Raw genomic sequence first — 23,955 nt, 5'->3', positions numbered from 1 at the left:
AACAAAGGCCGACGGGGACATGGCTACTGAGAGCACATAACTCAACACTGAACAAATGCCACATATAAGTCCCTATTTAGAGATGATAAGTACATACGACCATAGGGTGTGGAAAACAGGGCTTCCCGTCCGCTCAGCCGTACTTAAGCCACACGCCGGGAGGTTAGTAGTTGGGTGGGTGACCACCAGCGAATCCCTTCTGTTGTATGTATTTCTCTTTTGTTTTTGTTTTTTTCGCGTCTTCTCTCATTTGTTTCTTTTTTGTAGTGGCTGATGGATGGTTTCATGGTTGTGGTATGATCTTGTGGTGGGTGGACTCCACTTGGATCCGATATATAGTCCGAGAGGAGTAGCATCGTAGTTACAAGACGATTTAGTCTATGTTTCGGAAATAAATACTGCGATTTCCTCTCCAATCATACTGAAGGTAATTTTTGATAGCATTAAGTCATGTTCGAGTCCACGTATCCCAAAAATTAAATATCGAAGCTTCGTCCATGAGCAGATCAACAAAATCGTCCGCGGAGATATCGTTATAACCAGGCGCATTGATAGCCCCGAATTCTGCTGTCCCTGCAACATCACCAGCTCCATCCACCCGCGAAGTTTCCGTTGGAACATTATCTGCGACAGTATCAGGGTAACCTAGCGAAGTAGTCTCTGTGTTCTCTGGAAAGAGCAGCTGAATGGCCTTTGCGAAGATGGCGCGGTAAATGGACGCAACGGTGTATGTTTTCTGGAGCTCTTCCATGACCATCATGCACATGCTAAGTTTGTTAAAGCGGAGACGCTTGGATAAAGAATTGCCGATCTTGCAGTTGAGGAGGTTTGTTTGCATTGCTGGGACGAGGAGGGGAGGCCTTTTGACCCACAATGGTCAGTAAAGTCCTTATTGTACATCAAAGGCGGACAAGATTTACGTACGTCATGGGCCCCGCAAATTCAAGCAGGCCATCTTGAGCAATAGCTTCGACGACGGTATTTGTGTGAGAAGCAGCTGCGTCGGCCTTCAGTCGCATACGATGCTGCCAGCTTTCTTTTTCACCTGGGTCGAGGTCTTCCGGCAACGTGGTGGTGAATGGGCGATAGAATGTTCCCGCAAGCGCACTGATTAGTTGTCAATTAGTTTAGAATCTTGTACTGTACAGGGGCTCGCGTCTCACTGATAGTGTAACTGAAGGTGGTAGATGCTGAAAATAGCCACACGAGATAAGCTCGGATTGTCTTGTTCTGGAACTGTGCATTGTGCTATCCTATTTTCCATGTCCTTGACGTCTCGTAGAGACGGCCTAGGCTTCCTCGCCTGGTAGTGCATGCTAATCACATCGCCTAGCATAGCGCTGATTTCCACGTACTTGACCCAATGATTGGCCAATTCTTCCAGGTTCTCCGGTAAGAAGGATGTCATTTGTGGAGACATGCCTACAACATCGCTCATGAAGTCGTAGACAGACGGCATTGGCGTATCGCAGTCGTGGAGGTTTATTCGCAACGGTCTGCCCAAGGTCAGGCTCAACCATCGATCGCGCGAAAAGCAAGTCCACCATAATCTTCGCCAGAGGTGTCGCTGGCGATCCGTGATCGAGGAATTGTAAGTGGATAGATCAGGGTCTCGATGAAGGCCTAACATTTGGCAGAAGCTGATGGCAATGCCCATCCAATACCATGGTTGCGTGTGTTCGTCGGCTTCGGAATGCCAGAACGCCATCAGCAACGATGCTTGCAGTAGAATGATCTTGTCCACTTCTCCCCCGTGATTGTACATGCACTTTTCATTGGCCAGTTATCAGCAAGCAGAGTCTAGTGATCCTCATCAGATAAGCACTCACGTTTGCTCGAGAGTACATCGCCGCCTTCATTTCTTTGCGCGATCCGTACCCTTCCTGCTCGTATACATCGGGAGCAATAAACTGCAAATTGTTGTCAGTTGAGCTGCAAGCTGAGCTTCCAGGGCGACCCCTACATTCGACGCCACGAAAAAGATGCACCAAAATATCAAGACGTTGTTTTCCGGTAATCGGCCGGTGCGGTGGTGTTCGAGAATTACGTCTGGTTCAAGTATCGGCATGATCGGATGTACGTGATGGAAGTAGGCTCGCAAAAGACTCTCGCATGTTGCTGAGCCCGGCATTGTGAATACACCCTTGCTTTCGAGATACTTCTTATCCTCCTCCGCCAGATGAACAGCTGGGCTCGACGGCACGAGGAAATGTCTCGACAGCGACTGGTCGGAAAAGCATATCTCCAAAGCAGATGTTGGCCCAGTTCCTGCTCCTATACGGGATTAGTGGCGACCAAGCTGGTACTCGCTGTAATTTGAGTCCTTACCGGAGTAGAAAGGCACTCCGCCGGCTCTTTGAGGCTGTCCCAACGCAGCGGCAGCAATCTCAAGTCCATAACGCTCCTCGCTTTCTGCGTCATTGGGCAGTAAAGGTGTGCCCCTTCTGGATACGGGATCGGTCGCGTATTGATGTATCGTCTCTCGGGGATGATCAGGAGCAGGCGACGAGATAACCTGGGGCAGGGTTGCGCGGCTCACACCCGGCAGGACGTTGGTTGAAGGGGTATGAGGTTGCTGAACTCTAGACGTCCGAGTGCGGCGAAGCCTGAAAAAGAACTCTCAGTCAGTCTGGCATCTCAATACGATGATAAACTCGTGCCAACCTTTCCTGTCTTTTCGGATCCACGATACATTGTGTGTTATCCTGTGCACACCCGATGCAGGGAATACCGGTAATGTTGAGACTGCACCTCACTTTGCGAAGCCTGCAGGTCTCACAGGCAATCGTAGATCGTTGGTGGCGCCTGGGCGTTGATTTCTGTTGGTTGGTGGGCATTCTAGCGTCTGATTGTCAAGGATCTATCTGGTGTCTGCGATCATCCGAGGAAGCTGTGGCTGTGGCAGGAATCATGATGTATCAGGCAGATACTAACCTCGGAAAATTGCTGAGATTGCACGCGTTCCGATTGGAGGATATGTTTCCGCTGTGGGGCACAGCTCGGCATGCCGAAAATAGTTCGGGGCTCGGAAATCTCGGGCATGTCAAATCATGGCATTCGCTATTTGGGCTCCACCTATGGTCCAGCACACTCTTCATCGTGCCGTTCTTGCACTATCGCTAACAGCAAAAGTACCATAGATTTAAACATCTATTCGTTTTACCTAAAGTCTTTCAGTTGCACCTCTCCTTGAGTTACACCCTTCATGGTGCCTCGAAGATGTCTCCTTGGTTGAAATTGTGATTACTAGTACTGAATTAGGGTTAACCTGGTAGTTGGCCTGTTCGTTGTAGAGGGCTATTAGCAAAGAGGCTTTTTGGGCCTTCGTAGCTGACTGTTGGATGTTGATCCTGAATCTGGACCTACGACGGTTTTGGTAGGTAAGTTGAAATATATATATATAGCCATGCACACGTGTGAGAGACGAACAATTGTTAATAACCTAAGGAAAGAAAAACGACACCTTCAATGTAATCGACTTAGTTAATGTCACCCAAGAAAGATTTCAACCCCCCCACCTAAAACGTAAAGTCCAAAACAACCTTGCAAGGGAAAAGGGACAGTGCTGTCAAATTGCATATATTCTATGTGGGAAGTCATCTAACTATATACAAGCACACTCTCGTGGGTACAGCTCGTCCATGGCGGCGAGCTTGGTCCTCTTTGCTTCAACGGCGTTTAGGGATACAGAAATCCTATGCTGCTGTTGGCATCGACTTTGGTGGCCATCTCACCCGCCGTTCTGCGCGTACGTACAGATTGTTGGGCCTGATCAACTGAAACATGGGATCATACTCGATAGGCCCGTTGTCCTCCAAGGAGAACTTATAGCGGTAGACCAATTTGGGCAAGAAGACCTTGACCTCTTGGAGTGCAAAGTTGAACCCAATACACATGCGCGGGCCCGTTGCAAAAGGAATATATGCCGCCTTGTGCCTGGACTTTACCTCCTCGGTATCCCAGCGGTCGGGGTTGAACCGAGCAGGGTTGTCCCAAAGATCGGGATGGTTGTGAATATGGTGCAGTGCGGGCACTATAACCGACTCTTTGGGCAGCCTGTACCCTCCAGGTAGAACCAGGTCAACCTTTGCTGTTCGGCCCGGCTGGAAGGATGGATTGTGGCGGCGTTGCGTTTCTTTGATATATTTATCAAGGAAATCCAATTCATCGGTGAAATCAGCCGTAATTTCGGTGTTTTCGTCAAATCCATGATCTACTAGTTCTTGGAGAAGGCGTTCTTGCATGCCTGGGTACACACAGAGACCGTAAATGAGCCAGGAAAGGAGAGAGCTTGTTGTAGTGAAACCAGCGGCAGTGGCAACAACTAGTGCCCAGGTTAGACTCGACTTTGGCAGCTTCTCGCCCTTGTTATCGGTCGCACGAATGGCATAGTCTGCTACAGGTCAGTTTCTCCTATCTCTTGGACATACCACTAAGAATCAACGATTGTACCTACCAACCATGTTGTCTGCTTTCAGAGCAGCATCTTGCAATGGCAAATCCTCGTTGCCTCCCCGCGAAGCCGCCTCCATCGACTGCGCAACCATTTCTTCGATGCTGGTTTTCAAAGTTCGGAGTCGCTTTGGGTCGCCAAAAGGCAACCCAGCATACCAATTACCCATGGATGTAACCTTCTTATTGAGAGAAAGCAGTTCAGCGATATTATGGACCATCTCATGAACTGGAGCATCCGGTGCTTCAAAATGCTGAAAGTCGAGCCCCAAAACGAGCTTTCCCACCGCCTGTGAACCTAGCTTGAGCATATACTGGTACACGTTCCAAGCCTCGCCCTGTTCATCCAGCGCGTCAAAAACCTTGAACGAGTCTTCGACTGTCTTCTGCATCGTTGGGGCGTAGTGTCGGACGGCCTTCGGGCCCAAGGCAGGAGGCAAAAACTTGTGAGTGACTCTCCATTCTTCGGTATCAGTGTCCCCAAGGAAAATGCCAGCAGAGGGGGTCTTAAGCCCCGCCAAGGGGTGCGCTTCATTGATCTTCTTGGTAAAGAAATCCGACTCGGCAAAAACAATCGCTGCTATTCTTGGATCATTGGTCTGGTAGGTCACGCGACCTAAGTTATTTGTTTTCACAATGGGGCCATATCGTTCAAATAGTCGCTGATGGTTTCCGAGATGGTCGGGGTAAACTTCGAAGAAGGTGCCGACGAAAGGTAATTCCCTGGGACAGGGAGGGTCGCGCACGGCGTGTCCGTCGATTGTGAGGGGTACAGGGCCAGGTGCTGCCAGCACCTCTGAGAGCTCATTCAAGACAGATTTGTCCCCTTGGAAGCCAATTCCTACGTATTGAACGTCAGTAAAAGAACGAACTATTGTGAGGATGACGCTACCGCCACAGCAACCAGGCTGCCCCCACACCAGCCTTCGCTCTTGGCACAGCGCCTTTGCCCACTTTCATGTAAGATTTGTTCCTTACAAAGTGAGACTTGTTTGTGGTACATGCCAAAATTTCACCTTATAAGAAGCAAACCTTGCCTACTAAAAGGTCTGGCATGAGCGAAGGCTGGTATGGATTTAGCCTGGCCGCTGTGGCGGTAGCCCTGCGGCAGGGGCTACCAACCACTTGGCTCAACGATTGCAAAGTGTGCGGCAATCAAATGTTTCAAATCATCAACATTTGCGGATGAGTCAAACTGAATTTCTCTTGCAGACGATGGGCTTTCCCCAAGAAGATAGAATGTTTGCGAAGGCATTGTTGATGCTGTGGTTGTCCGGCTGATGTTCTACAAATCTGAGTCTTGCCTAGCATGATGACACTTATATATCTTCGCAACGGCAAGGCGTCCCGCAGACATCCTGCTGCTCGGTCAATTTTTGCTCGACCCACATACAATCCAAGTGCTCAAGCAGTAGTGCAGATGTGCTGTAAAGGTTCGCATATCGCGTGGCATGAGTGTTCCTCGGAAGGATCTGTCACCATCCGAGGTTCGGAGCTGATGGACGGATGAATGGCCAGACCGGCAAGCTCTTCCTCGGAATGGTGTAACGCCAACTAAATTGGTAGTATCCACACTGACAGTTTATGTTTTGCAACCGTGGGATTAGGTATGTCTCAGAAGTATTCGCATACAAATAGAACCGCAGGTCATCACTCTTAAAGCGCATCCAATTTGCTGCCCAGCTCTAGAAGCATTTACTTCCGCACACGCCCGTCACCAAGTTTGTCATAATCTGAACATTGCAACCACCACGATGAAGACATTTTCTTTGGAGGAGATTGGCTCACACAATAGCAAGTCCGATTTGTGGGTTGCTATCCACGGAAAAGGTGAGTGTTCAAAGTATCTGAACATTCGCGCTGTCAGCACACTAATGTGCCGAGCTTAGTGTACGATGTCACAAGCTACGTAAAAGATCACCCTGGCGGTGCCGATCTCCTGATTGATGTTGCTGGCCAAGATGCGACGGCGGCGTATGAAGACGTGGGCCATTCAGAGGATGCAAATGAGATTCTGGATACCTTCTTGATCGGGACATTGCAAGATGCGGTGGAATACAAGGCTCCTACAGCTGTTAGACTTATCCAGCCAACATCGGTGTCATCACCTGAAAAGAAGGATGGTTACGATGCTACTCGTACTGTTGGTCTCACTGTTGGCTCGGTTGCCTCGCTTTATCTTGCGTCCAAAGCTTTCAGACAACAGCTCAGCCTTCATCATCTAGCTGAGCTTCTTCCCAGCCTGCCGTCCCTGTCATCGATCAGGTTGTCTTCATCCCTACCTCATGGAGGCTTTGCTACTGGAGCAGCCGCCACAGCCTGTATCTGTGCTGTTCTAGGCGGCATGGTTGCTTCTCGCCTTTCGAAGCTCACGGAGATTGAGTCGGGTTTCACGAAATACCCACCTCGAATCAAAAGAAAGACTATACACAGGCCAGACCCTCACCTTGTCCCTGGCTTCCTTCAACCGAAAGAATACAAGAGCTTACCACTCGTCGAAAAGACACTGCTTGCCCCCAACGTCTATCGCTTCGTCTTTCAGCTTCCTCGCAAGGGGGATGTGGTTGGTCTGCCTATCGGGCAACACGTCGCCATCAAAGCAACCGTCAACGGCCAATCCGTTTCGCGATCATACACCCCGACGTCAAACAATCTTGACTTGGGTAGACTGGAGTTGGTTATCAAGTGTTACCCCGATGGCTTGCTCACAGGCCAGTACCTGGCCAACCTCAATGTCGGTGACAAAGTCCTCTTCCGTGGGCCCAAAGGCGCGATGCGATACAAGAGGAATCTCTGCAAAAAGATCGGCATGATAGCTGGCGGCACGGGAATCACACCTATGTTCCAACTTATTCGCGCAATCTGTGAAGACGACAAGGATACCACCGAGATCTCTCTTGTTTACGCCAACCGTACGGAAGATGATATTCTCCTGCGAACAGAGCTGGAAGCATTTGCATATGCGTATCCAAGATCGTTGAAAATCTGGTACATGTTGGATCAGCCTCCGAATGACTGGCAGTATGGCAAGGGCTACGTGACGCCCGATGTGATGCGTGAAAAGCTCCCAGAGCCTGGTCCAGACACTAGGATCATGCTTTGTGGTCCTCCTGGCATGGTCAATGCTGCCAAGAAAGGTTTGGCTGGTCTAGGATTTCAATCCCCAGGAGCGGTGGCGAAAATGACGGATCAAATCTTCTCTTTTTAGAAGGCTCTCTTGAGCGCTTATCCTGCATTTTGCCCATTAGACTTATGTATATAAAGTTTATTAAGATCATACAATTCATTTGGCTTCCCTCATCCCTGAATTTCGGCCTTTATGAACCCGCTTGTCGGTTCATATTTGCACTGATAGAGTCGTGCGGCTTTGATAATCCATTATTATATTAGAATAATGTTAACTCCGCTTAAACAAAGCCACAGCCGACTCTGCTAGAGCGTGAGGCAAGAATGTAAGAGAACAACAATTTTCTTCATTTCCACACTCGGAGAAAGTTACTTTAGTGAAGCATTGAAGACACAGTATTGCCAAAATCAGATAGCTTGAACGTTTAGCCTTACCGTAACAAGTAGGAGTATGCGTGTACCTTCTCCCTAAAGGTGCCCACTTACCTTGGTTGAATTTCTCCGAGGTGAAAAGTGTCGGCATGCCGAGCACCCCCGAATTAGATCCGTCCCCGCCAATCGGAACGCAGGAGCCGGGACGTCTTTCCGAGGTAATAACCCGTCTAGACCCGCCGCAGCGGTGATGTTATCGAGGATGGCAATACGAAAGCAGGGCACCATGGGACACTAAGGTGCATCAATTTGAAACAGCAATGTTTAGAAGATCCGAGGATACTCAAAGCTGCCCTATCAAGGAATACCCTCGGTGGTTCAGAAGCCACGGTTAACTCGGGACATACTTGATGGATGTTGAACCAGGCATTGCCATTCTTGGAGAGAGAGTGGATTCGGTGATGCATCAGATTTGCTTTAAAAGATGAAAGTGCCCTTTCTATAGGTTACGACGAGCTCTCTGGATATACAATAGATTCTAACTTTACATTCAACTTCAATCAAGACATCAAACCAAGAGGACCATACACCAACCATACCTGCAACGATGACTTCAACCTGGCAACCACCCAAGAACTACCGCGAACGTCCTGTAGCAGTTCTCGGTGGTGGTGTTTTAGGACGTCGTATCGGTATAAGATCCTGACCTCCAGTTTGACAAACAATGCATGACACAGCTAACAGACTTTCCAGCCTGCATCTGGGCATCAGCAGGTTACAACGTCCACGTCCGTGACCCGAGCCCCCAGCAACGCGCAGACTGCATCACCTACGTAAATGAGAATGTCGCCTCATATGCTGTACACACAGGAGCGAGCCCCGGCCCCATAACAGCATTCGAGGATTTGGCGGCGGCAATAGAGAACGCGTGGCTCGTCATAGAGTGCGTTCCTGAGGTACTACAACTCAAGATCGACACCTTCGCAGAGTTAGAGAAACTTGCTCCGACAGACTGCATTCTGGCAACCAACTCATCCTCCTACCGCTCTTCAGAAATGTTGGACAAGGTATCAGTCGCAACGAAGACGCGTATCATGAACATGCACTACTACATGCCTCCACAGGTCATGGTTGTGGAACTGATGACGGATGGATTCACAGAGCCATCAATTCTTCATTTCATGGCTGAGCGTTCGAAAGAAGTGGCGACCAAGCCTTACATTGCGAGGAAGGAATCTACTGGGTTTATTTTCAACCGTTTGTGGGCTGCTGTTAAGCGCGAGGCTCTTACCATTTTGGCTGAGGATGTTTCGACGCCGAGCGAGATTGACTCACTATGGACTGAGATGTTTGTGAAGGGAGGGACTCTGCCTTGCAAGATGATGGATGGTATGCTTTACCCTGTACACTACTAGCTCCACAGTTTATGCTGATTATTTAATTGCTACAGCTGTTGGACTTGACACCGTTGCTTTCATCGAAAAGCACTATATCGCTGAACGAGGTCTCGATTCTGAAAAGACTGTCGACTTTCTCCAAACGAATTATCTTGACCATGGCAAACTCGGGAATAAATCATCCAAAGGGGGACTTTATCCGCCCGCGGAAAAGATCTAACCTGCTACTGTAATGCTGTTGTTTTCGCGTTTAGGTACTGAAATGTATTTCTATATTTACTTGTAGTTGGCCTGCATATGTGCGAAATCGATGACCGGTGGCTCCTTGGCGGCATAGTAGATGCTTAGTAGCGGTAAATTGGGAAAAGCATGAATAATGCACTTTATTGTCTAGAGTTAAAGCATGGCTCATGCACCCGTGACAGTCAAGGGGTACGGCTCCGGCTGCGGGCGTGACAAGACATTCCCGCAGCCAGAAGCTTATCAGTGACTCCTGTCCCTTTTTGGATGCTCTCGAAGCTCGATCAATATCAGTGTCTAATGACCTTATCAAATATGGCGTTATCGTCTAGATTGCGATAATATATGAGGTTTTGGAGACTATATTGACGTGGTATAACCGGGAATTGATATGGTCATACGATTCTACATCACCGAGTTAGCCGTGATGATGAATCCGACACAGTATTACAACCTCAATCGCGAAAAAATACAAATCCTAGCACAGCTACAGCGTGTTGACTACTGTCATTGAATACACCGCAGACCCCCACAAATACGCACATCTATCTCAGCATGCACACACTCCAAAATATCTCGGAAACGAAATCACCTCCCTAACTGACTCAGTGCCAGTCAAATACTGCAGTAGTCGTTCAAACCCAATCCCGAATCCCCCGTGCGGCGACGTTCCCCACCGGCGCAAGTCGGCGAACCATTCCACCGACTGAAGTTCCTCCCCAGGATGGAGGTAGGGGTACGGCTTTGCATCCACAGGAGCATTCCGTTCTGGCACAGGGCCGGGCTTCTGGCCCCGTAGGAACCGTTTCTTGCGCATAGTGTCAATCAAAATATCCAGACGGTGTTCCCTTAGGCCACCGCTGCACACCTCCCCGATTCCTGGTAGGAGCAGATCGAAAGATTCGGTTGTCTGGTCAGGAGGGAAGTCCTGGCCGGGCGGTATTTCGCTTATGTCTTTGGCAGATTGGGCAGCTTGGAAGAGCCGGATCTGGGTTGGGAAGTGCGTTAGGAAGACTGGAGAGTTAAAGTGGTCGCAGAGGTACTTTTCTTCCTCTGGTGTGACGTCCTGTACTCTTGCTGCGGGGGTGTTGCCTTTTGCAGCACGAAGAGGTTCAAGAAGCTTTGTCGCCTCAGCAAAAGTGATTCGCGGCCAATTGGGTGATAATAGCTTCTCCCACCGCCGAAGAAGCTCGTCGGACCCCGATTGTGATAGGATTTCTTGTCCTGCTGGGCTGGTCTTCAAACGTGAAACAATAGTGCGTAAAGTTTCTTCCATGAGGTCAAATAGTGGCTCGAGAGAGTCAATGTAATTCAGTGCAACCTCGAGCATCCAAAACTCAGCCAGATGACGGCTACTGTCCGTCCGTTCTGCTCTCCAGCAAGGGCTCAATGTCCAGACACGATCGAGGCCCTGCACGAATGCTTCTGCATGGAAGACCGCAGAGACATTGAGGTATTTTCGGGAACCAAAGTAGGTGTCGGTCATCTCCTTATCGGCACGCTTGGAGCGCTGTGTTGGAGCGGCAAACACTTCCGCGCCTCCTTCACAGTCCGTCCAGGTGAGCATGGGAAGATGTACCTGATAGAATCGTCCATCCGAATGTGTGTCAAAAAGGTTGGAAAGTGCGCTCACAACAGAGGAGCGAAATCGGGCCATGAGGGCATATTGTGGGGTGCGGATACGCAAGTGTGGGTTGAGGTGTAGGGATTCCGGAGACGGTTGACGGTGAGAAAGAGGGAAGGCAGAGTCGGCCGGACCAACGATTGTGAAGTCTTTCACGTTTAAGGTTGCTTGCTGCTTCTGGTGACTGAGACATGATGTTGCCTCACGGAGCTCGAGTCTGCCCTGGAGCTGGATTGTAGCGCCCAGTGAGAGTGAAAAATCATCATCTGGCCGAACGGCGGGCATTCTAGCTTGGATTGATGAGATGGTTGAGCCATCGTTTATAGTGATAGCTGTGCATTCCTCCCTGTATTGTACATCTTGTACGGTTCCGCAGATGATAATCTCGTTCGAGGTGGTGGCCTCTAAGGCGTTCTTGATAGGTACTCTTCTGTCCATATTGAAGCTCATTCTGTATCCTCTCAATGTACTGGAGCTGAGATGCCTTGCTGGCGTTGTTATACAGAGCATGAGCAAACTTACCTATAGGGATAGAATCTTTTCTTCCAATTCTATATGCTGGCAAGATCGCCAATTGCGGGAATGGGGTAAAATCATCTAGCCAGCTCGACCCCGCCACCCCATCGCAGCATCGGGAGTGATCTATCTCATTTCCACTCTAGGCAGGGATCTCCATTCTCCACCTGAGCTGACGGGTGATTTCGAAAATTATAGGTGTCTGCTTTCAAATTACCACGTTCATGGTATCTGAATACGGAGTTGGTGTGACGAGGAGTATTCTACCTTCTATTCACAGCCCGAATTAGCCGTATTCGGTCCCATCAATATCTCTTGAGCTACCTCGAGTCCAGCTGAATATATATCAAGTCCACTCGAAGCATATTTTCATCGTTACCCTGACCTTACTGACCCGGGAGATTGATGTGGTAATTAATCAGAAATTTAACCCGAGTTCATTACTTATGTAATTCAGACAGAAACTGCAGATCTGTATATTGCAGCTCTTCAAGATAAGTTGGTCTTCAGCAAACTCCGTACGCCCGATGCATGATCATGTGCAATTACGCCAATAGCTAGTGATGCATCCCAGGAATTGTCGTCACATTGTCACACTCGGACAAATTTCTTATCAGCTTGAATAGCGGCGAGTCTCAGCATGAGTCTCACGAAACGTAAGTTCAGTAGGCTCGGATGTGGTACCTCGCTAATGCAAGTGCAAATCCCGAAGATCGCACTTTGGCCAAGGCTCTGACAAACAAAGCTAACACCGTCTTTCTTGAATTGAATCTAATTTCTAAACCTGGCTAGCAGCTTGAAAGTGGTGTGCCTCTGGAGACTTTAGAATGAGCTAAAGGCCTGGCTGGTTACTAATACATCTTCCAGTCTACTTGGTCCCACAATGCAACTACGCTAGTGCCACGGGAAATTACCCTCAGGGCATCATATTATGCTTTTCTTGACGGTATGAGTAGAACTGCAAGGCCTATATATTGGAACTTATCTCTTGGACTAAACATGTACATATTCCAGATCTAATGCGATTTTCATTATTTTTTTAACCCGCGAGTTATCCGAGCTTTGGGGGGGTGTCGGTTTATCCGCGTGGCTGAGCTGCCGATAGACTATACTGCTTTTGTTCCTTTCAGTATCATCTTGCCTGATTTTCGGGACTTGGTTGGCCCCCTGCATCCTACCTGCGTAAGCACCATTCGACGATCTGGACATGTTAGATTGCAAATACAAGAGCACATCTTTTCAATCTCGGCTACGGACCACATAGCATAGCCGCCCCACCTCAGCCTCAGCTGAACCCGACCGGGCGGATTGGTCGTGACAAAACTTAACAGCTAAGGCGGGGTGCCCCAGTGATAAAGTAGATGTATCACTAGTAAGAATCACGATGGATGCCGAGAGACTTAGGGACGGGCCATGGCCCGGGATAATGATTAGGATCATCCGTTATCGGCGAGGGAATTCGGTCAATATAGACATTTGACCATATTTGCTGATCAACATGGACAGTACCTGTTTGGAGCCTGATGATGATGGAGGTGGTATCATTAAGAAAATTGACCTGCAAATTGCAGTAGCAGTAACTTAAACTATATATTTCTTCGTGCTAGTCCACACGCCCGCCCAGAAAATCACTCACCAAGGCTTCCACGCGGACGTCGAGATGTCGGGATCATACACAGAGACCGTCACACGTCACTCAATTCCAGATGAGAAGAAGCTCGACTTCGAAGAATGTTCACCCTACCACATTGAGAAGCGACCACCCAACTTGGGACGGTTCCCTTTAGATTCGCCAGGACTGGTGTGCGCTCATCTGACGACTTGGGTGCTTTACTTCGGCTACTTAGCGTGGCGGGTAAAGCTCACCTTGGGCCTGTCGGTACCAAATAACGCGGTCTGGTGCTTTTTGTGGCTAAATGTTTCGATAGAAGTGACGAGCACTATTCTGGAGTTTCTCTCGCGGTTTGAGACATTCCTCTATATCGGATGGGGCCGCAGACCGGTCCATCGGCCCTCTTTCTATCTGCATGGAGAGCATGCGCCAACAGTCGACATCTGCATTACTTGTTGTGGAGAGCCTCTGGATGTGATTATGGATACAGTTGCTGGCGCCGCTTCCCAGGACTATCCTCGTGACCGATTCCGTGTCTTCCTGCTCGATGATGCCCGGGATACCGAGGTGAAAAAGGCAGTGAAGAAGTTTAACAATGGGCGACACGGCTTTCAGAAAGTCGTATACCTTGCTCGTGAGAAGCCGCCTGGTGTCCCACATTATTACAAGGCGGGCAACCTGCGACACGGCCTGGAAGAGAGTGCACGACGGAATGGAGGCTCTGAGTTCGTTGCAGGCCTGGATGTGGATATGATTCCTGTCAAAGACTGGCTGAGGCGTGTTGTTCCTCAGTTGCTGGTGGACGGAAGTGCAGCTATGGCTGTGCCACCGCAGGTATGAATACACACCCTTTTCACTTCCCTTCCATGTAGCTGGCTAACACATATGCAGCGATTTTACAATGCTCCCAAGGGTGATCCCCTCGGACAGGACACAAATGTGTTCGCGGGTCTGTCCGAACCGATCAATGACAGTTTGGGAGGAACATGTTGCACTGGCTCCGGATATGTCATGCGGCGCAGCGCTTTGGATAGCATCGGTGGCTGGCCTCTGCAGAATGCAGGTGAAGATATCCTATGTGCTTGGCTTCTGGCCGACAAAGGCTGGCGCATTACGTTTGTGAGAGACGAAGTGCAGTATGGCCTGGCTCCTGATTCCTTGGCTGCGTGGTTCAAGCAACGTGCACGATGGGTGAGTATACTCATTAAGATTTCCGAGTATTGATCATTAACCTCAGGCAGACGGATGGAAACATCCTTTCATACCGAAAGCTTGGATGGTTCTTCTTCAACACCGGTGTCCCCGGTCAGAGAAGCCTTTTACAGCGCATCGTAGGCTTCTGCCATGTCGTCAAAACCTACACAGCTATTCCGAACATACTCATGATTCTCTTTGTTCCGTGGATCTCATGGCCTGTGGTATCAGCAACGAGCACCGCATCCGCCTCGCAGGAACAACAAATGCGACAAGTATATCTTGTGCTTCTAACGGCAACAATACTACACAAATTCTGCTACATCCGCATGCACGGTGGTATCGGTATCCAAGCAGCCAAGAACCAACAAGCAAACCGGTTCTGGAACACGCCACGTGAGTTCCTTACCCAGATTCCATGGCGCACTACCACCATAGCATTAGCTAACTTCTCTACAGTAAATGCCGCCCGCATCTTCCATTCATGGATTCCCGGAAACATCGTCAGCTTCGAAATCACCGGCACGGTAGTCTCATCAATAAACGAGCGTTCGGCCCGTCACCGAAAGCCATTCTGGACTCGGGTATGCACACCGATGATCCTTATGTACGTGGGATGGATTTCGTATGCTATGTTACCAGTTATCTGGCGGTTATGGTTCTACGCTACTAGGGCGGAAGGACCTATGGAGGGCACTTTGATTTCACCTAGTCCAGGAGCAGTCGTGTTTCTCTTCTCTGCTATCATGAAGCTCTCTGTGCCAGTGCGGTATATGGCGCAGCCGCCCACGGTGCCTGAGAGACGCCAATTGCTGAGTAAAGATACGGATGGGGTCTATCGGCCGAGCACATTCCACCGCCCTTCGGATAAAATGGTGAGCTGGAAAGATGCGGTAGAGGTATTGATCATCGTCTGCGGAAGCTTGGGTGTCCTTTGAATTGGACAAGTTACTCAGCTAGTGAGGTATATTTTAGGTGGGGGATATATGTAGAAGCATAGAAAATAGAAGGAAAGAAGAAAATGGAAGGAAAAATGGAAGGAAAGAAGAAAATGGTGATAGAATGTTAGGAGGAAATGCAAGGCCTTCGGACCAGTACAGAGTTAGTCAGGTGTCTGTGCCTGTTCATTGCATCTATTTGTTTTCGCTGATTGTGCGTGAAAGGTGCAGTGACAACGCTTTGTTCAGAACCATATGTTGTTTCAATTGCTTCTGCAAGTTTTGGATGGTTTGATAGCGTTTGCGGCCATATAATTGTTCCGTACAATGAATAAATTGCATAGCTAGCATGTCACATAGTAGGCAAGCTCAATCAGGCTATAACAGATAACATTAAGATATGAATCTGACTAGAAGACCCTCACCACTAACACTACATCTATCTCCGACTAGCAAAAATCTTCTTATATAGCAATTCCCTCTCTGCATCCGTCTCCACCATGTCCCTGAAAGCACCATTCTTCCGACGCATAAGCTCCGCGGGACTACCGAACTCCAGCACCGTACCGCCTCCTAACACAAGAATACGGTCAAAGTCAGCAACTGTACTGAGGCGATGAGCAACCACCAGCAATGTAGTGCCGTTCCGACCGAATTCCGACCGAATTGAATGTTGCACGAGGCCGTCTGTTTCCTTATCCACTGCGGATGTCGCTTCGTCTAGGACCAAAATACGCGGCATTCGGAGCAGTTCGCGCGCGAGGCAAAGGAGCTGTCGTTGGCCGTGTGAAAGGTTGGAGCCTCCGTCCGATACTAGGTGATCCAGTATTGGGGGGTCTTGTCCAAGGGTTCTACCTGTGCGTATGTGCTGGTGGTTTTCCGAGGACGTGGCACTGCTCCAATTGACGCGGGAAAGAGCGTGGATAAGTTGTGAGTCTTCAAAGCCGCCTGAGGGATCAAGGTTCGACCTCACTGTTCCTTTGAAGAGGAATGGGGACTGCGGAATAATGGCCAGTCGGCTTCGGATGTCGTGTAGTCGGATAGTGGAGATATCAAGACCATCGATGAGAATCTGTCCTGCGCATGGTTCGAGAACGCGGAACAGTGACAGGGCCAAGGATGACTTTCCAGCTCCGGTTCTTCCGACTATGCCAATTCGCTGGTTATGTTCCACCCTGAAGGTGACATTATGTAATGCTGGCTCTATGTCAGGTGCATATTGTACTGATAAATTCCTGACTTCGAGTGTTCCATCGTAGGGCCAACCGGCAGGGGCGGGATTGCCATCGTCGCTCTCGGTCTCCATACGGCAGTACTCTAGCACTCTTTCCACACTGTTGAGATCGAGTTCCAAAGACGCATAATTGCGAATGCCAAAGGATATCGACTGAGTGAGCTTCAGGGTGAAATTAATGGCGAACCCGGCAATTGACGCCTCTACCTCAAGCAAAACCACAGCAGCCGCGCAAATCGCAGTAAAGACAGCCCCGATCATATCCAAACGGACGGCTAGCCACTGATTAAATAGCCAACTGTGCCATTGAGTACGTGCACGCCGATCTAAGCGCTGTCGGAACTGTTCCTGATAGACACGAGTTTTCCCGAATGCCCGAATCGTCCACAAACCGGCCATGCATGACTCGAGGTGGTCGTAAATCGGACTGCGAGCCACGCTGTCAAGTCGCTTTATCTGTCGCGCAGCTACCAAGTACCAATTGGCATACCTAGCGGTAATCAGCCCCAGAATAAAGCTGGAAATAAGTGAGAGTGGGTTGATGATTAGGCTTGGGACTACAGCCATCAGGACATCCATTCCGTAAGACAAAATGGCTCGCATGTCGTCTCCCAGTTGAGAGTCCACGAGATTAAAGTCATTTGAGAAACGGTTGAGTATTCGTCCAAGAGGAACTGTGTCAATCCAACGCAGGGGCGTCCGGAGGACTTGGTGGAGAAAGCGACGAAAAAGAACCTCCGAAGCCCTTAAAGAGCCGATCATCGCGAAGTAACTGCGAGTTGCACCGACTGTGCACACTAACACAGATAAGGTAATGTAAATTTTGGCGTAGTATGACACATTATATTGCTCATCCGATGCTTGGCTTTGGTAGGATTGGCTCCATTTTCCAAGCAACCAGGTCTGTTAGAGAATGAGTACAGTTTCTGTTTTGACCTGGGAGTTAGGAACTTACCCTGCTCAACATGAGTACGCTATAGCTTAGAAAGGCCATCACTAAGCACATCCAGTAGGAACGAGTGCCGCTCTGCTGGATATAATCTTGCAGGACGGTCCATTTGACAGCTCCTTTCTCCCTGGTCTCTTCAACTATGAACTTTTGGGACGATCTGACGGTCGCGTCGTTATTGGAGCTGCTGTGGCCGACTCCCTTTACGAAAGGCTTCATATCTAGATGATCCGTCCAACTGTCATCCACCTCGTCCTGTGTTTCTGGGTTCGCGACGGGACTGAAGTGTGCGGTACCCCCATTAACGTGCACTATGCCTTGAGCATGATCCCGGCATAAGGACACATGATGAGTTACGAGAATACGCGTCCTATCCCGTGCAAGTGGCCCAGCCAGAGCATAGTGGCATAAATGGGCAGCCGTGTGTACATCAACGGAGCTGAATATATCATCCAAGAGCAGAACCGTTGCTCTGGAATACAGCGCTCGGGCTAAGCAAAGACGGGCCTTTTGCCCACCGCTCAGGTTAACTCCGTTTGGACCCAGCTGAGTCTCGTCCCCATCCACCATGGCTTGCAGATCCGACTCCAGTGCACATGCAAAAATTACTTGCTTATACCTTCGAGCGTCAAACGGCAAGCCAAACAAGATATTATCTCGGATGGTAAGAGCTTCTATCCAAGGCGTCTGTGCGACGTAGGCGATAGTGTCTTCTAAGAGCCACCCATGGTACTTTTCAGATATAGGGGTCCATTCTCTTCCAGTTGGGGCTTTGACCGTACCACTGAGAATGTCACACTCTCCCAACATTGCCGCCAACAGAAGGCTTTTGCCAGCACCCGTGGGTCCCGTAATCAGGGTCAGGCAATTTTGTGGAATACACATATTCACGTTTTTCAGAACCTCGACATTGTAGCCACTGCTTCCTCGCCATGTCAACGAAGCTTCACAGAAATCAATACTTCTGGAAGGCAAAACAGCTGGTAAATGTTGAAGAGTATCCATGTACTCGGAGAGACGCTTGGCGCTGCGTATACAGTTAGAACCAGCAGTGACCACACTGGGCACTGCATTAAGTGAATTTTGAACGGTGTTCAGAATTGACATAGCCGTAAATGCTGTGGCCGGCGACAGGCTTCCATGTAGCAGTGAGTACACAGTCAGCAGCACGGTTGACAGGACCGTTGGGGTCAATAGATAGAACGACATCAAAACGAGATTCCACTGGAAGGCCTCTCTTTGCACCTCCAACTCTCCCGCGCGTAATGCATTGATTTTCTCTTCCCATTGCTCCTCCTTGGCAGAGAACTTTATTTGACGAATGCCGTGAAGAGCTTCGGTGACAGAGGCAAGTTTGCGATCACGATATTCCATCAGTGCCTTCTGAGAACAAGAATAACGCTCGATCGCATAGTTGTTCAATGGCCAAAATAGGAGTAGGATCAGAATGCTGACGAATAGGCTTTGCCAACCGACAAGCCTTATAAGGACCACGGAAGATATCAGAAGCCGCAGCGGTGTCTCATAGACTGAGAAGGAGTTCGAAACGAAATCGGAAACACGCTTCACATCCACTGCCATCAGATTTGTTAGGTTTCCGGAGCTTTGCTTGCTTCCCATGCGGCCATCCTCCGAATCTGCAGACCGGCCTGTGCCGGGGAAGCTGTCAAAAGTGACTGCTTTATCAAAGAGTGCAACCATAAGATGGTTCTGCAAGCGGAGTGATAATGATCGATATGAAATCCAGTATCTTCTGTGCTCTAACACCGCTGATACTACAAGTGGGAGGCACAGGCCAAGCACATATACCCAGGCACCAGATCCTCTGTTATCCTCTTCTATAAAACGCAGAAGACCGAATAGAGCAGCTTGTGGGGCGAAACCCAAAGCAACGCAAGCGACTGTCAACAATGCCAGACTTGGCAGTGTTTTATAGGCAAAATGCCATACAGTGCTTATAAACTGCTGCTTGCTGGTGTATAATCTATCACTCTGCTTGACAGAAAATGCGCTTCGTAGACCTATGGCACTGTACTCACTCGGGACCTGGGGAAGGTCTTCAATTTCGAGTGAGCCCATTCGATTGGCATTGTATAGAATGGGCCCTGCCCAACTGAACGTCCAACGACTAATAAAACTGGCGCTGCTTTCTCGGTCAGATTGTCGGCCTTCTGGAAGAACATTATATGATCCAGAAAGCGAGACCCTTCTGAAGGCACTTGCGAGGATTCTCCATAACCTCATCTTCCGTGGCGTTTCTTCTATTGCACTTTCCACGGAATTGTCTCCGCCAGGTATCTTTCGTGCTGATAGCAGTGGATAACGGGACGAAATGCAGGTACAAACACGGTAGGTACTCAGTATCTATGCTAGATGGTTTGTGATAGGAGGAGGCGTATAATCGAGTGCTTGACTAGCCAACTTCTCGACGAGCTCTATTCTCACCGCCTCTCTACTTGCCTGATTGATTCCCCAGGCGCAACATATTGCTTGGTCAGTAAGTGTATGTCTAGCGCTGAGATAGCGTCCAATATTATGTAGTGTGGTATACGTAACTATGGAATCGATAAAGCTAAAAATCTGTAAGTTTGACTAGGTATCGAGTGCGCTCAGGCAGAGAGAGGTAAGACGATATTTGCATTGCGTGGTTCGCCGATCGGCAATCGAGGTGGCTGGACTCTGTACGGAGTTTTAAAATTTGCAATCTGCAGATACCGGAATGAATGATCTATTCAGCTGAAGTGGGTCTATTGGCCCACGCTCGCCACTCCCTAAGTATTTCCTACGGCATGCCATGACTCGGGTATCTGATCGTCGGAATATGACCTAGGACATCGCCGGATGCTCCTTCTCGGGGGCTGTGTTCATGGAGTGTGGATTTCAGCTGAACACTGCATATCCTCGCAGATACCCCATGTCCGACATCGGTCGCATCGTTTCTTATCATCTATGGGGTGTCTCACACAAACTACACAGCTACCTTATCATGTGATGGTCAATAAAGTATAATGTTACCATCCAGGTGGAGGAAAAGACACCCTGCCCACTGCTGCCTTGCTAAGATGTTTTTGTGCATCGTGCTGGGCTCTCATGACGTACCTTGTGCCTAAGGCAGGGGTTTCCGATCAACAAAAGTAATTGTATAGTATCACAAATAACCCGGTACACTCATTATACTTGGCCCAACAAAACTGTTTTCATGCATTCTAAATTTTCCTCATCGACAATGGATTCAATACTACTAAGAGAAGTTTAGTTTCTGCTTCTATTACCGTACATTTGTAAGCAAGTTAAGAGACACGTGCAAACGAGAAGGCTTAACTATGACTAGAGTATAGGCTTGATTCCATCGTTTCACCCTACTGAAGATCACCCATCCTCCATTCTATGAATAGGCCGCAATCGCCTTCTTGAACGCTGTCGAAATCTCATTAAGGATCAATGGTGCCAACTCCGCGTACGTCCCTGACAGCTTGTCCTGTACCGCTGATCCCAACGCCTTCGACAGAATGCTCAACTCTTGCAGATCGAACTTGACCAAGAAACTCAATGACGCGATTCCCAACAACCCATCGTCAAAATCAGACTTTTTTGACACAATGTTGGCCAGTGTAGATGCGATCTGTGGCTCCAGCGTAACGAAAGCTTCCGCTACCTTCTGCGATTCGATGTCGGTGAAATTGGCAGACTGTCGCGTCAGCTTTATGGCGGCCTTAAGATCGACTTCGAGCTGGATGGTTTCTGCTTGGATCTGAAGAGCAGACAATGTTCCTTCGATGCCGCCCGGGTAGCTGCTCACGGTGGTATTGAGGGTAACCAGCTGGGTAGAGATGGTGTTCACGGCGGAGACGACGCTGGAGCCATCTCGCTTGGTTGGTAAGAGAACTTTCGCCGGTGTTGCAGTAGCTACTGCTATTGTGGCAGTGAAAAGTAGGGTGAGGAGGTACAAGAAGTTCATGTTTGTGGGTGGTGCTCACTTGGCAACTACAGAATGACTCGGTCAAACACCCATGCATTTGATTTATACACAGTTTTGATAATGACTCGATCACCTCATTTTAACCCCGCTTCTTAGCTGCCAGCCTTCTCCGATTGATGTTACATTCAGCCTGTACAGCTAATTTACTGGTGCTGACTCTCATGGTCCCCGCATGACGCTATTATTGCTTCTACGAATCAAGCTGATTGATGATCTTCGAAATTGCCTCAACAGGAATAGTGGCCCGGTCTCTTAATTACATTTGCAGCTGGACGGGCTGCATTTTTCCCTTGTAGCTCAGATATATATTAACTATCTAATCTAACAGGCTCATGTTCCTTGCAATGGTTGGTGCTAAGTCAAGCCACCGTGTGATAGCATGTGCTTCCGAGGCCTAGAGGACCCTGATATTCATCGCTCAGCCCGCCACGAATTTTCCGAGCATGTGACTCTCAATCAGCAAAACAATCCTAGGTTGCAAATTGACTATCTTAGCAATCTCTATAAAATACTCGCTTTATTCTATTTACAGCGGAGTTTGCTCCGATGGTATTAGTTGTCGTCTGAATAGCTTCCAGTGTACCGACAAGCCCACCCTTCTCTTTCATGCCTTTCATCAACCGTCAGTACTATTACTCTTTATTTCGCTACAGAGCTATCTTACTGCTATCCAGTGTTTGCATAGAAACAATAAAGACACAAAAGGCAGAGAATGTCTTTTCATTGTGAAGTAACTCGGAGATGAGCTTCACTGGGATCATCATTGAGCTTTACCCTGTTCATTACATCTTGTCTCACAATTATTGGAGGCGAAGATGCTCAAGTGCATGCAAATATCAATAGGCCTTTCCAAAATACGCTTGAGAAATAGTTAAAGTTTAGAAGATGGTTGTCGACCGTTTTACGGCCGCCAAACAAAGCATCTGCCAGATCACTAGGTCAGGATTAGAGGGTAGCAATCTTTCATTAGATTACTTGAGTAAGTATAATTTGATATGTTTCATCTATAGTATATAAAGTTAAACAATCTATAATGTTTGCACATTACTAAGGATGCTATTCCACTGATATGCACCGTAACATATACCTGATGTAACCACTTATTGATTGTATACTGCTGAGTAAACGCATTATGCCTGACTAAGTGGTGACTCGATTCCTGAATAACCAAGTATGTAAAAGTGCTCATCCATAGTAAGACAATACCCGAGCGCCTCAGGTACGCCCGGATTCTATTTCTCCATTCCTCTCTTCATTCTCCTCCTTATCCCTCCTTCATGCCATAACACCTAACTCACACAGAAAAAAACACGAAGTAGGTAATAGAACAATATAATGCAGCATAGAAGGCTCGTCACCACACTTATACACCCAACTACTGTAGTATACAGCACAACGCAAGGCGAAGCACAGTTATATAGATTGTAGAAAAATGAACGAGTGGGGCAGCTGGCTAGTTAACTGCCTACACAGCTTGTCGATGCGCAATTTTGGTAGCACTCAAGGGGAGCTCCCATGTTAGTGTCGATCGATCGATTGCACTACATTAGTTTCCTAGGTACGTATGCAAAGCTAGAGTGGAATCATTGCACGATTTGTCGACAGCTGGGATCTATTTAGTTACTCTCTTATCAGTCATCCCCTATAATTCTTTCCTCTCTCTGTGTAAGTGATTCCACTCAAATAATGCCAATACCGTTAAATGCTGAACGGCTTTCAAAACTAAGTGTACGTATTTCCTCAAGACATATCAGGAGAAAAAAAAACACTTTCTCAGAGCTCAATAAATACATCAATGAAGCCATGGATATACAATTCTTCGTAGATAACGTTGTCGACTTATATGATCTTGTAAGTAAAGGATCCACTATGGGTGCCTGATAAGTAACAGGAAACTTACCAAATTCAAACTTTGGAATTTTGAGCCAACTCACTGGTAAGGTCTGTTCGAGTAGAACAGACTAAAGAGCGTGGGTGGCGTTTTCCAGAAGCTCGCACGGGTCAGTGTTTTGACTGTGCCTTACCCCTATCATCAATCGGCACGATTGATCTTCATTGGCCTCGAATAGTTCCAACATATGTGCGATGATACATTGCCAATACTCTTTGTCTAACACAGAGAGTGTTCAAGTTAGTGTCTTCCAGGATACCTATTGGGAAGCTTTCTATACCTTGCTTCATCCCTGCCCTAGCCTCAGGCAGCTACAACGAGAATGCTTCCCTAATATACGCATTGGCGATTGCGATATAAACTCTCTACAACACTAAACTGTCACATACGACCACAGGGTGTGGAAAACAGGGCTTCCCGTCCGCTCAGCC

At 48.4% G+C, this 23,955-nt stretch overlaps 7 protein-coding genes across 7 annotated transcripts; 3 read left to right on the top strand and 4 right to left on the bottom strand.

Annotated features, from left to right (window-relative positions):
* Positions 1 to 448: 448 nt before the first annotated feature.
* On the bottom strand, positions 449 to 5,707 carry BO79DRAFT_237183 (cytochrome P450 monooxygenase; the record flags this gene model as incomplete). The annotated part of the gene is made up of 9 exons (XM_025684661.1): positions 449 to 860; positions 925 to 1,107; positions 1,164 to 1,768; positions 1,830 to 1,910; positions 1,964 to 2,274; positions 2,329 to 2,606; positions 3,757 to 4,393; positions 4,457 to 5,293; positions 5,575 to 5,707. 9 exons carry the CDS (start codon positions 5,705 to 5,707, stop codon positions 449 to 451), a joined length of 3,477 nt encoding a protein of 1,158 aa, XP_025540254.1.
* A 358-nt stretch (positions 5,708 to 6,065) lies between these two features.
* Positions 6,066 to 7,735, top strand: BO79DRAFT_263807 (cytochrome B5; the record flags this gene model as incomplete). The annotated part of the gene is made up of 2 exons (XM_025686716.1): positions 6,066 to 6,282; positions 6,342 to 7,735. Coding segments are annotated over 2 exons (1,536 nt in total), but the record flags the coding sequence as incomplete, so codon positions are not given.
* Positions 7,736 to 8,557: 822 nt separating this feature from the next.
* On the top strand, positions 8,558 to 9,567 carry BO79DRAFT_227626 (3-hydroxyacyl-CoA dehydrogenase family protein; the record flags this gene model as incomplete). The annotated part of the gene is made up of 3 exons (XM_025683888.1): positions 8,558 to 8,642; positions 8,704 to 9,339; positions 9,401 to 9,567. The coding sequence occupies 3 exons, from the start codon at positions 8,558 to 8,560 to the stop codon at positions 9,565 to 9,567; spliced, it is 888 nt and encodes a 295-aa protein (XP_025540252.1).
* A 570-nt stretch (positions 9,568 to 10,137) lies between these two features.
* On the bottom strand, positions 10,138 to 11,649 carry BO79DRAFT_263804 (class II aaRS and biotin synthetase; the record flags this gene model as incomplete). Its single annotated transcript, XM_025686715.1, has 1 exon — positions 10,138 to 11,649. The coding sequence occupies one exon, from the start codon at positions 11,647 to 11,649 to the stop codon at positions 10,138 to 10,140; it is 1,512 nt and encodes a 503-aa protein (XP_025540251.1).
* Positions 11,650 to 13,387: 1,738 nt separating this feature from the next.
* BO79DRAFT_254155 (glycosyltransferase family 2 protein) lies at positions 13,388 to 15,471 on the top strand (the record flags this gene model as incomplete). Its single annotated transcript, XM_025686042.1, has 4 exons — positions 13,388 to 14,173; positions 14,231 to 14,530; positions 14,581 to 14,929; positions 14,993 to 15,471. 4 exons carry the CDS (start codon positions 13,388 to 13,390, stop codon positions 15,469 to 15,471), a joined length of 1,914 nt encoding a protein of 637 aa, XP_025540250.1.
* Positions 15,472 to 15,910: 439 nt separating this feature from the next.
* On the bottom strand, positions 15,911 to 19,980 carry BO79DRAFT_263802 (P-loop containing nucleoside triphosphate hydrolase protein; the record flags this gene model as incomplete). Its single annotated transcript, XM_025686714.1, has 2 exons — positions 17,661 to 19,980; positions 15,911 to 17,608 (listed from the first exon to the last, which is right to left on the bottom strand). The coding sequence occupies exons 1-2, from the start codon at positions 19,896 to 19,898 to the stop codon at positions 15,911 to 15,913; spliced, it is 3,936 nt and encodes a 1,311-aa protein (XP_025540249.1). The 5' UTR covers positions 19,899 to 19,980.
* Positions 19,981 to 20,875: 895 nt separating this feature from the next.
* Positions 20,876 to 21,631, bottom strand: BO79DRAFT_208707 (cell wall mannoprotein 1 family protein). The gene has a single exon (XM_025682449.1). It carries the CDS (start codon positions 21,610 to 21,612, stop codon positions 21,040 to 21,042), a length of 573 nt encoding a protein of 190 aa, XP_025540248.1. The 5' UTR covers positions 21,613 to 21,631; the 3' UTR covers positions 20,876 to 21,039.
* Between the last annotated feature and the right edge of the window lie 2,324 nt (positions 21,632 to 23,955).

Source organism: Aspergillus costaricaensis, assembly GCF_003184835.1.
Source record: "Aspergillus costaricaensis CBS 115574 unplaced genomic scaffold BO79scaffold_13, whole genome shotgun sequence".
NCBI lineage: Eukaryota > Fungi > Ascomycota > Eurotiomycetes > Eurotiales > Aspergillaceae > Aspergillus > Aspergillus costaricensis.
This window is presented reverse-complemented; position numbering and strand designations above follow the sequence as displayed.